The 15,896-nt window shown below is 39.9% G+C and overlaps 1 protein-coding gene across 1 annotated transcript in view; it reads left to right on the top strand.

The window, feature by feature from the left end:
* The first annotated feature begins 1,491 nt into the window (after positions 1-1,491).
* dnajc17 (DnaJ (Hsp40) homolog, subfamily C, member 17) overlaps positions 1,492-15,896 on the top strand; it is a 41,012-nt gene continuing 26,607 nt past the window's right edge. The window contains exons 1-7 of the mRNA XM_059353957.1: positions 1,492-1,693; positions 9,774-9,843; positions 11,681-11,739; positions 11,842-11,929; positions 12,175-12,251; positions 12,846-12,966; positions 14,509-14,558. Coding sequence (XP_059209940.1) covers positions 1,613-1,693; positions 9,774-9,843; positions 11,681-11,739; positions 11,842-11,929; positions 12,175-12,251; positions 12,846-12,966; positions 14,509-14,558 — 546 coding nt within the window. The 5' untranslated portion in view covers positions 1,492-1,612. The remainder of the gene's footprint in view (positions 1,694-9,773; positions 9,844-11,680; positions 11,740-11,841; positions 11,930-12,174; positions 12,252-12,845; positions 12,967-14,508; positions 14,559-15,896) is intronic.

Raw genomic sequence — 15,896 nt, 5'->3', positions numbered from 1 at the left:
ATTTAACCCTCTGGAGTCACTGATCACGCTGACATGACCCAATCACATGACTTCTTCATGACATCACAACATAAAAATGAAGCACCAACAAGCTCTGTTGTCAGCTTTAGCTTAAAACCGAAGATAAGGTCAAATATATTTAGTATAAAAACATAGAACCAGATGTATTCCTCATTTTACTTTTCATATGTTATATTTGTCACCAACATTTAAAAATGTCCATTGACTATGCTTGTGTTTTGAAAGTGAAAAAACACTTGTGATTTTTGGGTTAAAAATGTTGATCCAGTAATTCAAAGTGAAAAAAGAATTATCTCAATTAGAATTAGGTCATATAGGTGATAAAAGAAAAAAATATACCAACATGGTGTGGTAAACAGTGGTAGGATGAAAAGTATTTTAAAAAACAGACAAAATAGCCCAAAACTTCAAAGGCTTAAAAACTTTTGATATGTATTTTTCAGAAAAGTAGCAACATGTCCTGACATGTTCCTGACTCTGCATCACCATAGATACACTGCCGAAAGGAAATGCTGCAGCAGGGGCTGCTTATCACTAAAGCACAGACACTCTCATTTCAGGAAAACAAAAACACCAGTTCATACTCTTTTGGAACATCCATTAGGCTTATTAAATTAAAATTAATTTTAAAAACACTAGAAAGAAAGACCCTTAAGGGAAATACCACCAAAGTGAAGCAATATTGTTATAAGTATTCAACAAAGCATGTCTCATCTTACTGGTGATCCCTGGGTAATTAATAAAAACCACACAAGAGTTCATGGATTGCACTTTGAACACCACATATGCATACAATCTGAAACTATCCCAGAACAGCCATATTCAAAATAAAGCTACAACAAAAAAGCCCCACACAAATGAAAAAAGTAGCTCTCAGTTTTCTGTTTGCATTATACAATGGACACAAGGTGTCGTCATGTTGAATTATTTACATAAAACCGAAGACTTATGCGGTCTACAACAGGATCCAAATGCAAACAAAGGTGAGCCCGGATGCCCAAAATAAAAACAAAGGCGTACACCTGCACAACCTGATGGTTTTATTTTTAGACTAATGCTATATTGATGCTGTTATTGGTTTATCATATTATATATATATATATATATATATATAGAGAGAGAGAGAGAGAGCAGATTATTGTTCAAGTATAAAATGTCACAAGTCTTTAATGTACACATTTGAAGGAGCCTGAGAAAATGCTGGCTGGAACTCTGCTGCTGAACTCTGCTGGAACTCTAACAGCAGAGATTAAACATAATATAAAACAATTTTACACCTGGAATACATTTGAAACGTACCGTACAGTGAAACAGGAACAAAGATGAAAAAACTACGAGGTTAAAAAGGGTTTAAGACGTATAAAACCTATTTCAATGCAATTTGCTAAAATAAATATGCCTAAAATCTTAGCAGATCAGAACAGCAGCAAAAACAAACTACACTTCCCAGGTCGCAGCGCGCACCGAAGACGTCAAATACATGCTGCCTGGAACAGGAGCAACAACAAACCGTTTGCATTAGCTAAACGTTAACATTGCGTTTACATTTCTTATTTTTCTGTGTTGGTACCGTTGCTTGTTGCTGGCAGAAATGTCCGGAAAGGCCAAGGATATCCTACAGATGGACCTGTATGGTTTACTCGGCATTGAAATCACTGCAACATCGAAAGAGGTGTGTTTACAAGCTGGCTTTTAAGCTACTTAGCTAAATAGATTAAAACTTTACAGGTGGGAGGGTGTTTGGCACACAGTTTGTTTGTGGGTGTTAGCTAAGCAACTTTACATCTCAGTGTCTTCTTATTTGATCAAGAAGACACTGTTTTTTGCCTGGGAGGCTATGCTAGCTTGCTAGCATGGAGCTAGTAAAAGTGTGTGTGCTTGTATTATATATGCTTGTATAATAACGCATCAATAGCATTTATTGAAACCATTTTTGGGGGGGTTGGGGGTGGGGGCACAAAGTAAGAAAAGCAAGGACTAAATTTCCCAGTTAAGTGAGACCCAAGTAGCAAAAGACGGTCATAGCTGCTACCGGCTAAATCGCAAAGTTGTGATACACCGAAAAGGCCACTAGGTGGCGGTGTTGCACCAGTTAAGTCTCTGGTATCATATTCATAATGTAACTCAAAATTGACATCACGTTCTGAATAAGGGTGGATATAAACCATAAACCTTAGAGCTGCAACTAATTTGAATGATCAGTTAATCAGGCATTTTTTTTCTCCACAACACGTATTGATCTGTTGTCTTATGAAATGTCAAATTAGGTGAAAAATACCAGTCACAATTGATGACAACCCAAAGAGATCATCAAATTGTTTGTTGTGTATGACCAATACCCAAAACCCCCATATAAATTTACATTACAATTATATAAAACAGAAAAACAGCAAACAAAAATAAGTTTTTCTTTAAAATGTTTCTCAACCCTCTGAACCCCAGGAATATATTCATTGTATATATATATTGTATATAAACTTATTTATATATATATATATATATATATATGTATATATACACACAACACTTATCCAAGTGCCCAGAAATGTCACAAATATTGAAAAAAAGGGTCTCTGCTTTTTATAATGAAGTATTTGCATTTTTACAACCCCTACTTGCAACCTCTCCTGTCCTCTCCTCTCTGCTCTCTGTAAACAGATTTTCAGTGAGTATTTGTCACGTGACTGTTCGTCTCAGCAGAATCAATCATGGCTCCCTAGTTGCACAGAAGAGCGCAGAATTGAATGTTTTTAACTGTATCTAGTTTTTCCAAGCAGTTTATTACAGTTTATTACCGATTTCTACAGAAAAATCACAATTTGTTTTGGTTACTTTTTCTTACAGAAATTTTCGTTCCTTATGATCTTTTCAAGGACCGTTAACAAGTTCAAATCCCCATGATAATTGCCTGTTTTTACAGTTTCTTTCTACAATACATTGTGCTTTTTTGGCAACCTTTTAAAATGATAAATTGATTTTTGCAGTGGTTGCAAAGACAAAAACACATTGATCACCCAAATATCAACATGGCAGGTGGGACACATTTAGGATAATTAAATCAATAAAATACTCTGAGATAAAATTGCTTAAATTGTAAATAAATATCAATATATGTGCACATACGTGTGCCCATAGGTTCTAAACACTAACACCTAGCGGCAGGCATATGCAAACATAACAGATATGTTATTATATTTTTCAATACTGTGGAGTATCTGGAGGCGTTCCAGTTTCATCTGCATTCTTCTCTGCTTTTCCAAGAGCACCTGATACTTGATAGATCTACGGTCTTGTACATCGAGCAACCAGCCACCTCTCTTTCCAAAAGCCAAAGTATGTTCGTGTTATGAAATATTTAATCACCCATCTTTGGTCACTAAATCTCAGCCTTTCTTACCCTCAGGTCTGCATAAACTACAGGTTATATACTTTTTTGAAAATACAAAAATGTGGAATTATCACCTGTCTTATCAGAACTGGCCATGAGAAGCAGGTTATTACCTTTTATCAATATTGCCAGAATGTAAGTGAAATTTATTCATGGTTTTGAGTGTGCTAACTTGATATAAAGTCTTTCTGTCTAAAACCAAACCAGTTTATCCGATCATATTAAAGCTTGGAATATCTTGGAAAGCTTGTTTTACAATGGACAGTTTATTTGCAAAAGCTTAGGCCTGTTTTCTCCCCTCTGCACACCACAAGCAGAATTTTGCCTGAATTACATTATGTGCCAGTTCAGATTTTGAATGAACTCCTGTACATTTCATTCATCATGATGTCCTGAATCCTGCCTTTCACCAGGCGGCAACCTCCGGGTCTGAGCAGTGAGGCAAACCAGGAAATGCCTTAAGCTGCATTCTACCAAAAATTCCAGCAGGCGGTGCTGGCGAAGGTTGCAAAAGCATTTTGGTCCATTCATTTCAATGCAAAATGAGAAAACTTCTCACTTAATTTATTACCTCAGAATTTTTTTTAAGCATACCACTATGGTCTCAATCGCTAGTAAAAAAATCTTCAAGACAGGTTGATGTTAATAGTGTACATAATGGTCCTATTTAGAAGAAAATAGAAGAAAAATAATAGAATGATTTGGGGCGTGGCTAGCTTTGATTGACAGGTCACTAACAAGGCGAGTCGTCATCAGAAGAGAAGCAGAACAATGCGTATCCACGGCAAGTCGGCAACATGTCAATACAGTTTTATATATGTATTTTTTAAATAGAACGTTTACCGGTTTGGTCTCATAACTTTGACCCTTTCACTGTATTTTCACTTAATGACTGTTTATCTCAACGTTTTGTTCAGTAAAAAGGTCTTGTTCAGCGTTTGGTTGGACTAACAGACACTCCAAGGAGTCGCTGCATTTTTCTTCTGTAAGTGACGTACATTTTATTTTTGTTTTTTGCTAGCCAAAATGACCCACCCCAGTTAATGCTACAGTTAATGCTAACATGAATTAGCAGCGGCTTCTCTCAGTCAGGTTGCGGGTGTAGAGAGGCGTGTAGTCAGTGTCGTCATATAACTCTCGCTCCTCCACAGTCCAAATATGGTCTGCTCCCCATATCGGAAACAAGATGGCGACACAAGATGGCGAAGAGTTTAATGCTGATCTCGATGCCTCAAACGGGCAGTCTACAAACCAATGGGTGACGTCACGGTCACACTACGTCTATTATTTATACAGTCTATGCTTTTCACTATGACCACCTTTCCTCACACTTTCCAGCTTCTAGAATCCACAAGCACAAAGGGATATTAAAATTGCAGCCAAACAAGGGAAGAAGTTAATTTCTTAATTGGATTTCAAAGTCCTGTCCTCCCGAGAGGATTATCCTGGAGGAAGTCAGCGGTTGTGGCTTGGGTAGAATTTAGACTCCAAAATGCTGAAAGCTGGTTCTGTGAGGTCTGCTGATGTTCTAGAGCGATAGTGAGGGTTTGTGTGTGTGTGTAGTGCATTGAGTCTGGGGGGGCTCAAAAATCAATCAAGTTTGTGAAGACAGATGTCATCAGATGGGCTACTTATACTTGTTGTTTTACCCGCCGCTTAACCACCACTATTAGGCATGTTGTTTATCACAGAGAGAGGGAAAGAAGCTCATCCCAGAGCCTGTTTATGTGGGATTACCACAGCTTGTAAAACATTGTCTTGATGTAGCATTTGGCATCTCCTCCTGGTTCTATTTAGCATCTTTTTCTGTTATCACTGCTGTTGATGACTGGTGTTTGCTTTATCCTCTTTGTGCTGAGAGAGGCTGTTGCTGAAGGCTATCCACCACTTAAAGAGTTATGCTCATGCATATCAGCAGGGCTTTAGGTAATAATTGTGTAAGTGTGTGTTCTACCTACCACAGATTGCTTGGTGAGACAATGTCAACAGCCAAGACCACACAACATTTCTGAGGGATTCTTTTTCCCAGCCACTCAAATTGTAGTGTACCTGATGTGTTGCAGTGTTTACACAAACTTCTTACCTGGAGGATTTGCTTCCATATAGGGCATCCAAGGCCAGGTGGTTGCATTACACTGCAAACTCATTGCTCTCAAGGAGTTTCTTCTTTGAGTGACTGCTGAGTCAGGGCTGGTAGACTAATGTTATTATTGCGTTGTGCGATACACTGTCTGGGGCACATCATCAGTGATGCAACCTGGTATTTCGGAACTTTCAACATCAGACAAAATGCTTGGGCGACTCTTGTTTCGTGCATTTATCTGCGTTCCACAGTTAAACAGATATTATACCAGACAAACCTTTTGAAATATGTTATAGATAAAGTCAACACTTTTTAATTAAGACATCACAAAATGATCATTTCATCTTCATTCCATTAAAAATGAATATTAGAGTTGCAACAATGAGTCGACTAATCAATTAGTTGGTCGAGAAAAAGTTGCCAACTATTTGATTTTATTGATAAACGATTAATTTGTAAAGTAAATTTTCATGTAAAAATTGCAGAAGATGGTGTTTTCAGCCTCTCAATATGAAGATTTCCCCTCTCTTCTTGGTTTTATATCATATTAAACTGAGTAAAACTGACTTTTAGAAACTGGGATGGACATTTTTCACTGTTTATTGACAGTTTATAGACCAACCTGTTCATTGATAATCAAGAATATAATCGTCAGATTCATCGATAATGAAAATACTCATTAGTTGCAGAGTTAATATAGGATAATACTGAGTTACTGGAGGAAAGTTAACCACAGTGTCTCACAGTTTCTCTTCAGATCTAATTTTTCTTCTTTTTGCTCTCTCTTTACCTGTGCATGTCCTCTTTGCCCCTGTCCTTGCTCCTCTTCCTTTTCCTGTTCCCTGTTGTGCCTGTTATTATTTTCCTTCAGCTGATAATGTCCCGTAAATAGCTGAGCGTTGTAATTAAGGAGGATGGCCCCATGGCAGATCAGGCAGCTAATCAGCAACACAGGCTCGGGGCCCTACCAGGGCTGCACTGAGGCTGCACTCGGACCAGTTTGTCAACTATAATTGGCACCAAAGACTGGTGTAATGTGGACAAGATGTGGGCATGCAGTTAAGACTGTGGCAGGCAGGGATCAGGGAGGCACTGAGAGTCTGCTTTTCGCCAGGCACTAACCATTAGGCTACTGTTGGCCTGCCACTGAATGATCCATTTCTTGGTTTTTCTTTCTGGAAACTGAGACATGGGAAACAAATTCAAGAAACTCTTTTTTTGCACATGAGACAAGGAAAATGGGCATTTGAAACTGCAAGAGATAGAAGATGCACAGAATTAAATACAAACATTGTTGCTCATCTCTAAGCACAAGGGACAGCATTTGGTTTCAGCCCAGGAATTCTTCTGGTTTTCTCTTCACATGGTCTTACTCATAATTGATTCAGGAGCCAATCGGAAAAAGTCATGGTGAACTGCACGAAGATAATTGCGACAGTAATTGACGGGATTAGTCCTTTAGGAAGATGCCACTTGATCTGAGAGCTCTTATCCACACATGTGCTAACCTCTTCAAAAGTTGGCCCGCTTTGGCTTCTAGTTTGTACGACCAAAGGGCTTCAGGGTCTTCCAGCATCAATTAGGGTTGCGTGTTAGGGCATTGATGGGAGTAATCATGTATTATTTAACAAAACAGTACTGGAGACACAGTCGAGACAAGATATTGTGAAGGATGCTTGAGGGAGTGAAAGGGAAAAGAAAGGAAGAGGAGAAAAGGAGGAAGGATAATTAACTGAAATGTAGAGAAGTAAGTGTGTTGAATAGATCTTAAACAGTGAAACAAAGGTGATGAAGTGCAACACGGCTGCTGTACACCAGAACAGCATCAATGATGACAGGTTGTACTTGTCAAACAGCTCAGCAGGCCAGACTTTTTCTTGACAATGTCAAACATGTGCTATGTTTACAGCAGATGAGGGGATGTGTTTATCTTGTCAGCTGGCTGCAGGTGATGATGGACATGAGAAGTAGAGTGAGTGTGAGCTGAGGACACGGCATGAGCCCTTAAAGGACCATAGACCATGTTTTAGCCCCCTCTACTGTGTTACTCTGTTTTAGAGCTCCATTGGTTTCACCCTTTGGTCATGTTCTTGCCTGTGTAATGCATTAGATTGCAATAATGCATTTTTGACACAACCAGCATGTCTTGTCAAAATTGCATTATTGCTGTGAGGTAATGTAGTGCAGCCCTTTTGTATTAACCTGCACTTTAACTTCATTACCTCTCTGACAACACTAAAAAACAACAAAATAACTGCCCACTGTGTTGGAAAACAAGAAAGCAAGAACATGCATTTAGAAAAGGTCAGAAAAAATGTCCACAGAATTTTTTTGTCCATGTGTTGTCAAAGCACAGGCTCAGGTCTTACGCAAGGAGTTCTCCAACTGTTATCACTACCTACATACACATTACTCAGGATGTACTGGCTAGCATATGGGGCATTCTTGTATTTTTGCTTCATCTTGGTCCAAGAGAGTAACAGCATTGTATTCAAATGCATACCTTTATATGGATGAATGAGGATTCATTTGAACTTTTTTTTACGTTTTCCTTTCCTTTCTTGTACCTTCCCAAAAGTCTTAGGAGAAACTTGGACAAAGCAATGATAGTGAGCAAAAAGAAAATAAATCAAAAAGGAGAAACAGACAGAAGGAGGCTTAAAAGGGGAAGTAGTCTTATGTAAACAGGCATATGTGTTTAGCTCCGGTGCAAAGCCCTGTGTGTCAGTCTCGATCTGTAGGAAAGCTCTGTGTACCAAGCAGCAGGACTAAATATCTCTTAATGATGTCTAGTCTTTCAAAGCCCTCTCAATGAACCAGCTACTCTTGGACCTATAACGAGAATGAATCTGGTGTTGGCTAAGAGAGAGAAGAAAGGACTTGTGATATTTTGGAGCTGTCTGAGCAAAGATAAGCTCCAGAAGGTTCACTGGAGGCTTTTATGTAATCATGTGGAGTCTTTGCTCTTGTACCTTGGACAGTGGGCATCCATCCTATTGTGCTTAGTTGACTGCCATGGAGACTCATTGGAGTTGTTGTTGTACTGATGGATTACACCATTCTGCTCAGTTCCCTCAGAGTTGACTTTGGTTTTCTCCCCCAGTAAGGTCAGCTCTGTATGTTTTGGCGTGCATTCTAGAGATAAAATTGTGCAAAACAACACACAGGGAAACACTGCATATGCCAGAGGACAAGGCGTCCAATGCAAACGTTTCCCAGACATGAAGGAAGGAGCTCCCAAATTCTGTGGCCCGTAGCATACTGGCAGGAGATTGATTTGCACAAAGGGGAGGGGGGGTGAAAACCTGCAGAATGTTGGCATCGCTGATTAAGACTGGTGAGAAAGTCTATGTCAGTGTGTGTGCTTGTGTCTGAGCTTGGATATATGGAGGGTTTATGTGCCAAGTCCTTAGCATGCAAAGCATATATATGAGCATGTGTTGTGTACCGAACGCTTCAGTGCCGCACTCTACAGCCCCCTCTGGTCTCCATGGAAAGTTTTCCTGCTTCCCTTCTTCCTCCAGAGGAGCAGAGATCTAATGAAAACCACCTTGTCATTAACTGGTCCCTTGAAGGACCAATGAATGGTTAACATTCCAAGCAATGACCCAGAGTTAAAAAATCAGTTATAACTAAAACCTCATATGACATTACAATACTCCAAAGTATTGTTTAGTTTTTCCACTTTGGTTCTCTGAACCCCCCAAAAGTTTTGGCTACCTGCCTAAGATAGTAATGGCGGCCTTCTCAGATTTGTTATAGACAATGGCACTCTGTTTGTGTATGTTATTGTAACATTTTTTGAAAAGTTTGAATAAAGATAGATTTATACTCGGCTGCAACTCGGGCTACATTTATCTTGCACGCTGGCAATGGGCCTGAGAATAGTTTGGGGTTCTTGCGCTGGTAATTCGCTGTGGACTTGTGTGCCGAGGTGGTTAGATTCCATTAACAACATGTCAAAAGGACATGAAGCAGAGGATCGGCTCAGGTGTTGATTTGATCCAAACAATACAATCCCTGATTTTTATTTAAATGCAGACCACATTTCACCCCCATGTCAGGCTTTTGTGCCATTATCTCAATGGGACCCTCATTTTTTATTCTGACTTTGGTTTTCTGGGCCAAGGACGACAGGATAAAGATAATTGGTCCTGAGAGTAAGAATTTCACTTTCACATGGCCAAAATCCGTGCTTAAGTGGATGATTGGTTCTCTTTGTGTTCTAATCAACATTTTCCACTCTACATAACTCAAGGGGTTCTTCTGTTTTTCTCTTAGATCAAGAAAGCTTATCGACAGAAAGCCTTGACATGCCATCCAGACAAGAACCCAGACAACCCGAAAGCAGGTGAGTGAGCCAGTTTATGTGTTTGTTTCTCTTCACCATGTCCCCGTTCTGATCCACAGACCTCTTGTAAGTCACCCAGGACAACTGGAACAAAAGTTAAACAACTACTTATGCAACTAATGCAACTTCTGCATTGTTTTCTGAAGAATTAGGGTTAATCGTGTGATCGAGCAGCCATCAAGCTCCACATCCAAAAAAGAATGCTCTAGAATAGCGCTCTCAGCAAGTACCCTGCCAGACAGCCTAGCCACAGCACTCTGTGGGACGTCTAACCAGCGCATGTCTCTCCCACCAGTATTCTAGCCAGACAGGACCAGCCAAACACCACCAGCAGCACCACCACCACCGTCGTTTCCACACTCTTTGGCTTGAGTCCTTCCGTGGCCTGTTGCCAACCAGCATGTCAACAATTAGGCAAGGAAATCTCAATGTAGCTTTTCGTCGGATGGGGGGGGAGGCACCTTGGACAAAAGACTGGTCATGAGGCATGTTTTCAAGTGAGGTTTATGTGGTTGCTGGATGGTTCAGACAATTCCTGATTATGTCAGGAAAAAAAACTGGGAAATTGGTTGGGTTTTGGGGGGTTGAGAGGGATAATACAAAAGCAGGGGGTCGGTTTCCCAGAAATGGAAAAGAAGTGGTTTGGAGGGCCTCAACACTTGAACCCGCACATGGACAGACTTTGTCTCTATCGCACGAGAGCGGAGCAAGTCTTGGGATTTGCTGCTCCTCAGGGGAAGGTTGTGTGCATGTAAGGGGTGACTTGGGGGTCATGATTCCTTACTAACTGAAGACACCTCCCCGCTATTTCCTCACTTTCCTCAACCCCCCATGTTGTGACGATCTGACCTGCCTAGTGGGCACGGCAGGTCTCTCCCAGTTGGATTTCATTCTAGTCCATTATATGCGTGTAGGTAACCTGAGCGCCTCTGCTGGCAGCATGTTCTCCAGAGCCTCCTGTTAGTGTGCACTGCCAGTCCCCAAAGGAAGTAACCGTATCGGTCGGTTAGGCCTCCCATCAGTGAATGATTAAGCCCTGCTAGTACAGTGCAGCAGTGTGGCGGTCGTATGATGGAGAGTGGGATTGTGGTCTCCCTCTCTCTGTGTGTGTGTGTGTGTGTTAGATGACAACTGGGGAGGTGGAGTATTGTGTGGTAGGGGTGATTGTGGCAGCGGCCCCTCGAGGTGCTCTAATGGAAGATGGATGGAGAAGCCAAGGGTTTGTGTGGGAATGCATGTTTGTGTCATTAGAGGAAACAGGTTTCGTGAGACTAGCAACACCTTTTCAAAGCATAAAATATTTCACTTTAGCTTAAAGGTATCATATTAAGGACATAATGCCTCTTTTGGTATAAGCCCCCCATCGTAGATGTCATGCTCTTATTTTTCATGTCGCACCCACCATCCTTTTGTTGACACTACCAAGCTTCTCCATCTTATTAAGAAAGGTGAAACAATATTTTATGAAAGCAACTCGCAGATTTCTAACATAAAAATCATGTTAATACACGCATACACACAAAGATTGTGTGTTCTATCTTTTTATAAAATAATTTAAATTTTTATGCCTCAGCTAAGGTGACAGTCGGTTTTCAGGTTGTTTGTCTGTCCCATTCTCACGAACAAGATATCTCTGAAATGCCTGGAAGGAATTCAGTCAAAATTAAACTGAAGGATGTACTGATTAGATTTTGGAGGTTAAAGGTCAAGGTCACGGTAAAATGGTTTCCAGCTGTAAAATTTTAGCTTTTTAAAGAAAAAGTAAAGTTAGTGTTTTTTTGTGTATTCTCTAGCAGAATTTTTAATTGTTTCCCTTCTCTTGTCTCCTGTCTTCCAGTGGAGCTCTTCCACCAGTTGTCCCAGGCTCTCGAGATTCTAACTGATGCTGCTGCCAAGGTCAGACTGCTGATGACTCTCAACTTGTTGCAGTTGCTTCTGATACACTCTCACCCAGGGCCATGATTCATCCTGGTGTCTTCTTGCCGATTCTGTTTTCAGGCTGCCTATGACAAGATCTGTGCTGCCAAGAAACAAGCAGAAGAAAGAAACAGGAAGCTCGATGATAAGAGGAAGAAAATTAAGCTTGGTGAGTCCCTTTTCTAAATCAGACCTGAAAGCTCTGATTTTATCATAAGGGTTATTGTGGTTGTATTGTAAATAAATCAGTTATTTAGTCATACACATACCAAGATTAACTGCTGTATGTATTGTCCAGTATGATATTAAACAAGAGCAGCTGTAAGAAAATAATCAGTTATTTTAGCAAGATCTTCCTATGAAAACATGATACGGGCACTTGAAAATGTTTTTATTTTTTATTTTTTATGACAGACTTGGAGACCAGAGAGCAACAAGCAGAAGCTCGGAGCCAGGAGGAGGTGCAAATCACAAGAACACTTGAAGAAGAGGTAAGAGAATTTATAGAAACCATATGGGAGATGGTAGTGCATGATGTGGCCTCGAGAAGATGTTGAAAATTACAATTAGAAATTTGCCTCCGCAATGTACTAGGAACAAGGTATTCCAGTGCATCCAGGAAATTCTGAAGCACACCCAGGTGCTTTTTCTTCTGTTTTTCGTCAAATACTCCCTTCTGATTGAGTCGAAATCTTCCAAAGACTTGGGTCAAGAACAAAGGCTCTATCCGAGAGAGGCGTTTTTTTCATCGCCATGTCATAATTATCAGTAAACCCATTAGATGATATTGCATGACTTGATGCACTTTGTTCAGAAAGCCAGTGATAAATAAAAATGTTCTGCGTGCTTCCAGTGTGAGTCATGGCATGTGCTTAATGCATGTAAATATGTGCCTTGGGGGGAGGAGGTAACCAGCAGGTGGCACTGTTCCATCTTCTGTCTCATCTCAAGAAATAAGGACGTCTGCACACTCTCCTGGAAGCACAGAACAGCAGAAAGGGAGTCTTACAGTTAATGAATTACATCAGTGCTTAATGCATTTGCTGTCACTCAAAACACATATTGTCTTTGTCTGTTTCTACCAGATAGCCCGTTTGAGAGAGGAAGGCTCCAGGCAGCTTGAGGAGGAACAGAGGCTCATCAGAGAGCAGATCAGGAGAGAAAAGGAAGAACAGCAGCAGCAAGGAGGAGGCTACACTCAGAGAAGTACGTCTACTTCAAGAGCTGCTTTTCATCAAGATACTGGGGTGATGATCCCATATGTATTTTGAAGCATTTCGGTTCAATATATGATTCATTTAGATTTTTCTTCACTAAACCATGGGAAAAAGTTACACATACATAAACTGAAAAGTGGAAATTAAAATGTCCAATGGATTTAATGAAAAATGTATATACTTTTTGAAGTTGCACGTCAAGCTAGTTACAGTGTTTCCCCACATTGGTTTATATGTGCCGGCCACCATAATATCAACTACTCCGCCACATTGACTTTCTATTGTTATTTTGAATTATATAGATTCAGATTCAGACATACTTGACTCGGATCAAAAGCAGTGTTTGTTTTTGGTTTTATTTTGCCCAGTTAAAGGAATATTAAATCTTTAACCTGTTTCAAAGTGATCCCAGTATTCAAGATTCAAGTTATTGAAGCGTTGTGGACTTCTTATTTTTTAAAGTGTTAATATTTTTATATTCCTTGTTAATATTGATTTTTGCTGCACTGAAAATGTCCATGAAAAGGATTATCTTTCTTATCTTAGCTACTGCAATAAATCCCTTCATTCGTTTATTTGTGGGGACCACCATAATATCAACTACACCACCACACATTCATTTTCTATCATTATTTTAAATTATATCGATTCAAACATTAAAAAAAGTCTACTCCAAAATCGTAAAAGAAGAAATGACGATACTTAAGTGAATCCATTTTCTTCCCACCCCTAGTTCCAAGATGTAACTGCAAGCAGTCTGCCCCACTTCAGGTTATCCAAACCAGTTCAGTAAACTCCTGCTTTGTCAGGATAAATCCAGTTTGATCCAGTGAATTCCTCTAACTATCCTAAAAGCCTCTGCTGAGTGAACTCCTGTGTTTCCCAACCATCGTCAGTCCAACCACAGCAGTGTCCCGCACCTTGTGGTTCACCAAATATTATTCACATGTAAAAAAAATAAAATAACTGAATGTATATTTGAATGATTGTTTTGCACTTTGAAGAGGCCAATTTTAGTTTCTTGGCTGTAAGACAACTTGGCGAGGTAGCATATGAATGCCAAGCCCCCCATGCACACACAGAGTTGTCCATCAAACTTTTAAGCTCTTGATGGTATTCTCGCTTAAGCTTAGCTTCAGTGTCTCCATTGTGGAAAAAAAGCAGGAGTCTTGTAAAATAAGGCTGTAGAAGTGTGGCTATTTAAGGGAAGCACTGATTCTTGGAGCTCTTTTTGTGGCCGGACAATTACTCATGCATAGTCAGCACGTCTCTTGAGTCTCTTCCATTTGCACGCAGTCAGGCCTCCCCAGCCCTCCACTGGATCAGCGCTCTGTCTGATGCATCTAGAGAGGCTCTGAGTGGATCATCAGACTGTAGCAAGAGCCATACATTCATGTGAAAACTTAAAATTGCAGTGCATCTGCACGAGTTGACTGCTAGCTTGAGTGCCGTGGTTTCCTTCCTCAGCAAAACAATTGTTGTCTTGTCTTTAACTTCATCGTCTAATCTCCATTCTCATGTTTTTTCTTAGACTCAGGAGTGGAGAGATGTTCCAAAAGCAATGTGACCCCCAAATTGAAGGTAAGGCTTGCACCTATGGGGTTTCAGTCAAAGGTCGGGATGTGGGGTGCAGTTCTTGCAGAGTAAAACAGAAAGATGGAAACAAGGAACTGCTACATCTAAGTGAAAGTACATGCAGAACCTCAGCGGGGATTTCAATAGAACCTTAGACATTTGCAATCCATTATTTGGAGACCACATACGCTGTCTAACCACTGAGCGCACAGACTGTTCTAACGCCCTTTCCTCCAGAGTCGGCTCGGCATCGTCAGGAGACCTGTAACAATGCCAAGAAAAGACTTATTATATTTCCTCCTGGAAACCTAGCCTAGCCTGTGCATATTAATGGACACTGGGGATGTTAGCTAATGTGTTTAGACATTAAATCTGGTTTTAAAATTTGATAGCCATCTAGTGCAGCAGTGTATTCCCCGTCATTTGTGTATTCAGTTAGAAAAACAAACAGCAGCCGTAAGACTGACGGGGTTACGGGTCACGTTCAAGGACATGGGAACATTGCTGCATAGATGTATCTCAGAGGCTGAGTCGTGTTTACATAAAATTCTCTCTTTAATTTCCTTTTTTGTATTTAGACTACAGAAGATATTGAGGCCAGTGTGGAAAAAAAATTCTGATGATCCATTTTCAATGTCTGATCTGGGTTCGCCAGGATAATCTGCTCCAAGTTCCTTATTTTTTTTGTCCATCAAATTTGTAAAGTAATTTTTTCTTTTGTCAGAATAATTTTTGTTTGTTTTTGTAATAATCATTTCTGCCACAAGAGGCTGACGAAGTGCACCACTTCCACATGTTCTAAATAGGATTAAAAGTATTTATTTTTTTGTTTTTTGTTTTAATTCCTTCATGAACTCTGAGCACAAGTTTTGTTGGCCAAAATAAGTATTAAAACTCCATTTTGACAAGTTCCCATGCCAAAACCCTTTTTTTTACAGATAAAAAAAGGAACGTAGAAAAATTACCCTGGCAAAACGGCTTCCATACTCTACCCGGATCAAGATCAGTGTTTGCTTTTGGTTTTATCCTGTCCAGTAAAAGTAATATTATATGTTTAACCTTTGATCCCAGTATTCAAGATTGAGCAAAATGATCGACGTGTTGTGGGCTATTACAATAAATCTAAGTGATTCCTTAACTAATCTCAGCAATGTTTGACATGTGATCATTCTTTGAGATTTTGTTTTTTGATCCTAGCCTTTATTCCTCTGATATATTTTGATATTTAGTTGAAGTGATACATCAGAAGCAGAAAGATCCATTTGGTTTGGTTCCATTAAAATCTTTCCTATCTGTATATTTATTTAAACCAGGAGCGAGAGCACACAGCAGTCTGTCAGTGTT

This window comes from Centropristis striata, chromosome 16 (assembly GCF_030273125.1).
Source record: "Centropristis striata isolate RG_2023a ecotype Rhode Island chromosome 16, C.striata_1.0, whole genome shotgun sequence".
NCBI lineage: Eukaryota > Metazoa > Chordata > Actinopteri > Perciformes > Serranidae > Centropristis > Centropristis striata.
The sequence above is the reverse complement of the archived record's forward strand: the minus strand, read 5'-3'. Positions and strand labels throughout refer to the sequence as shown.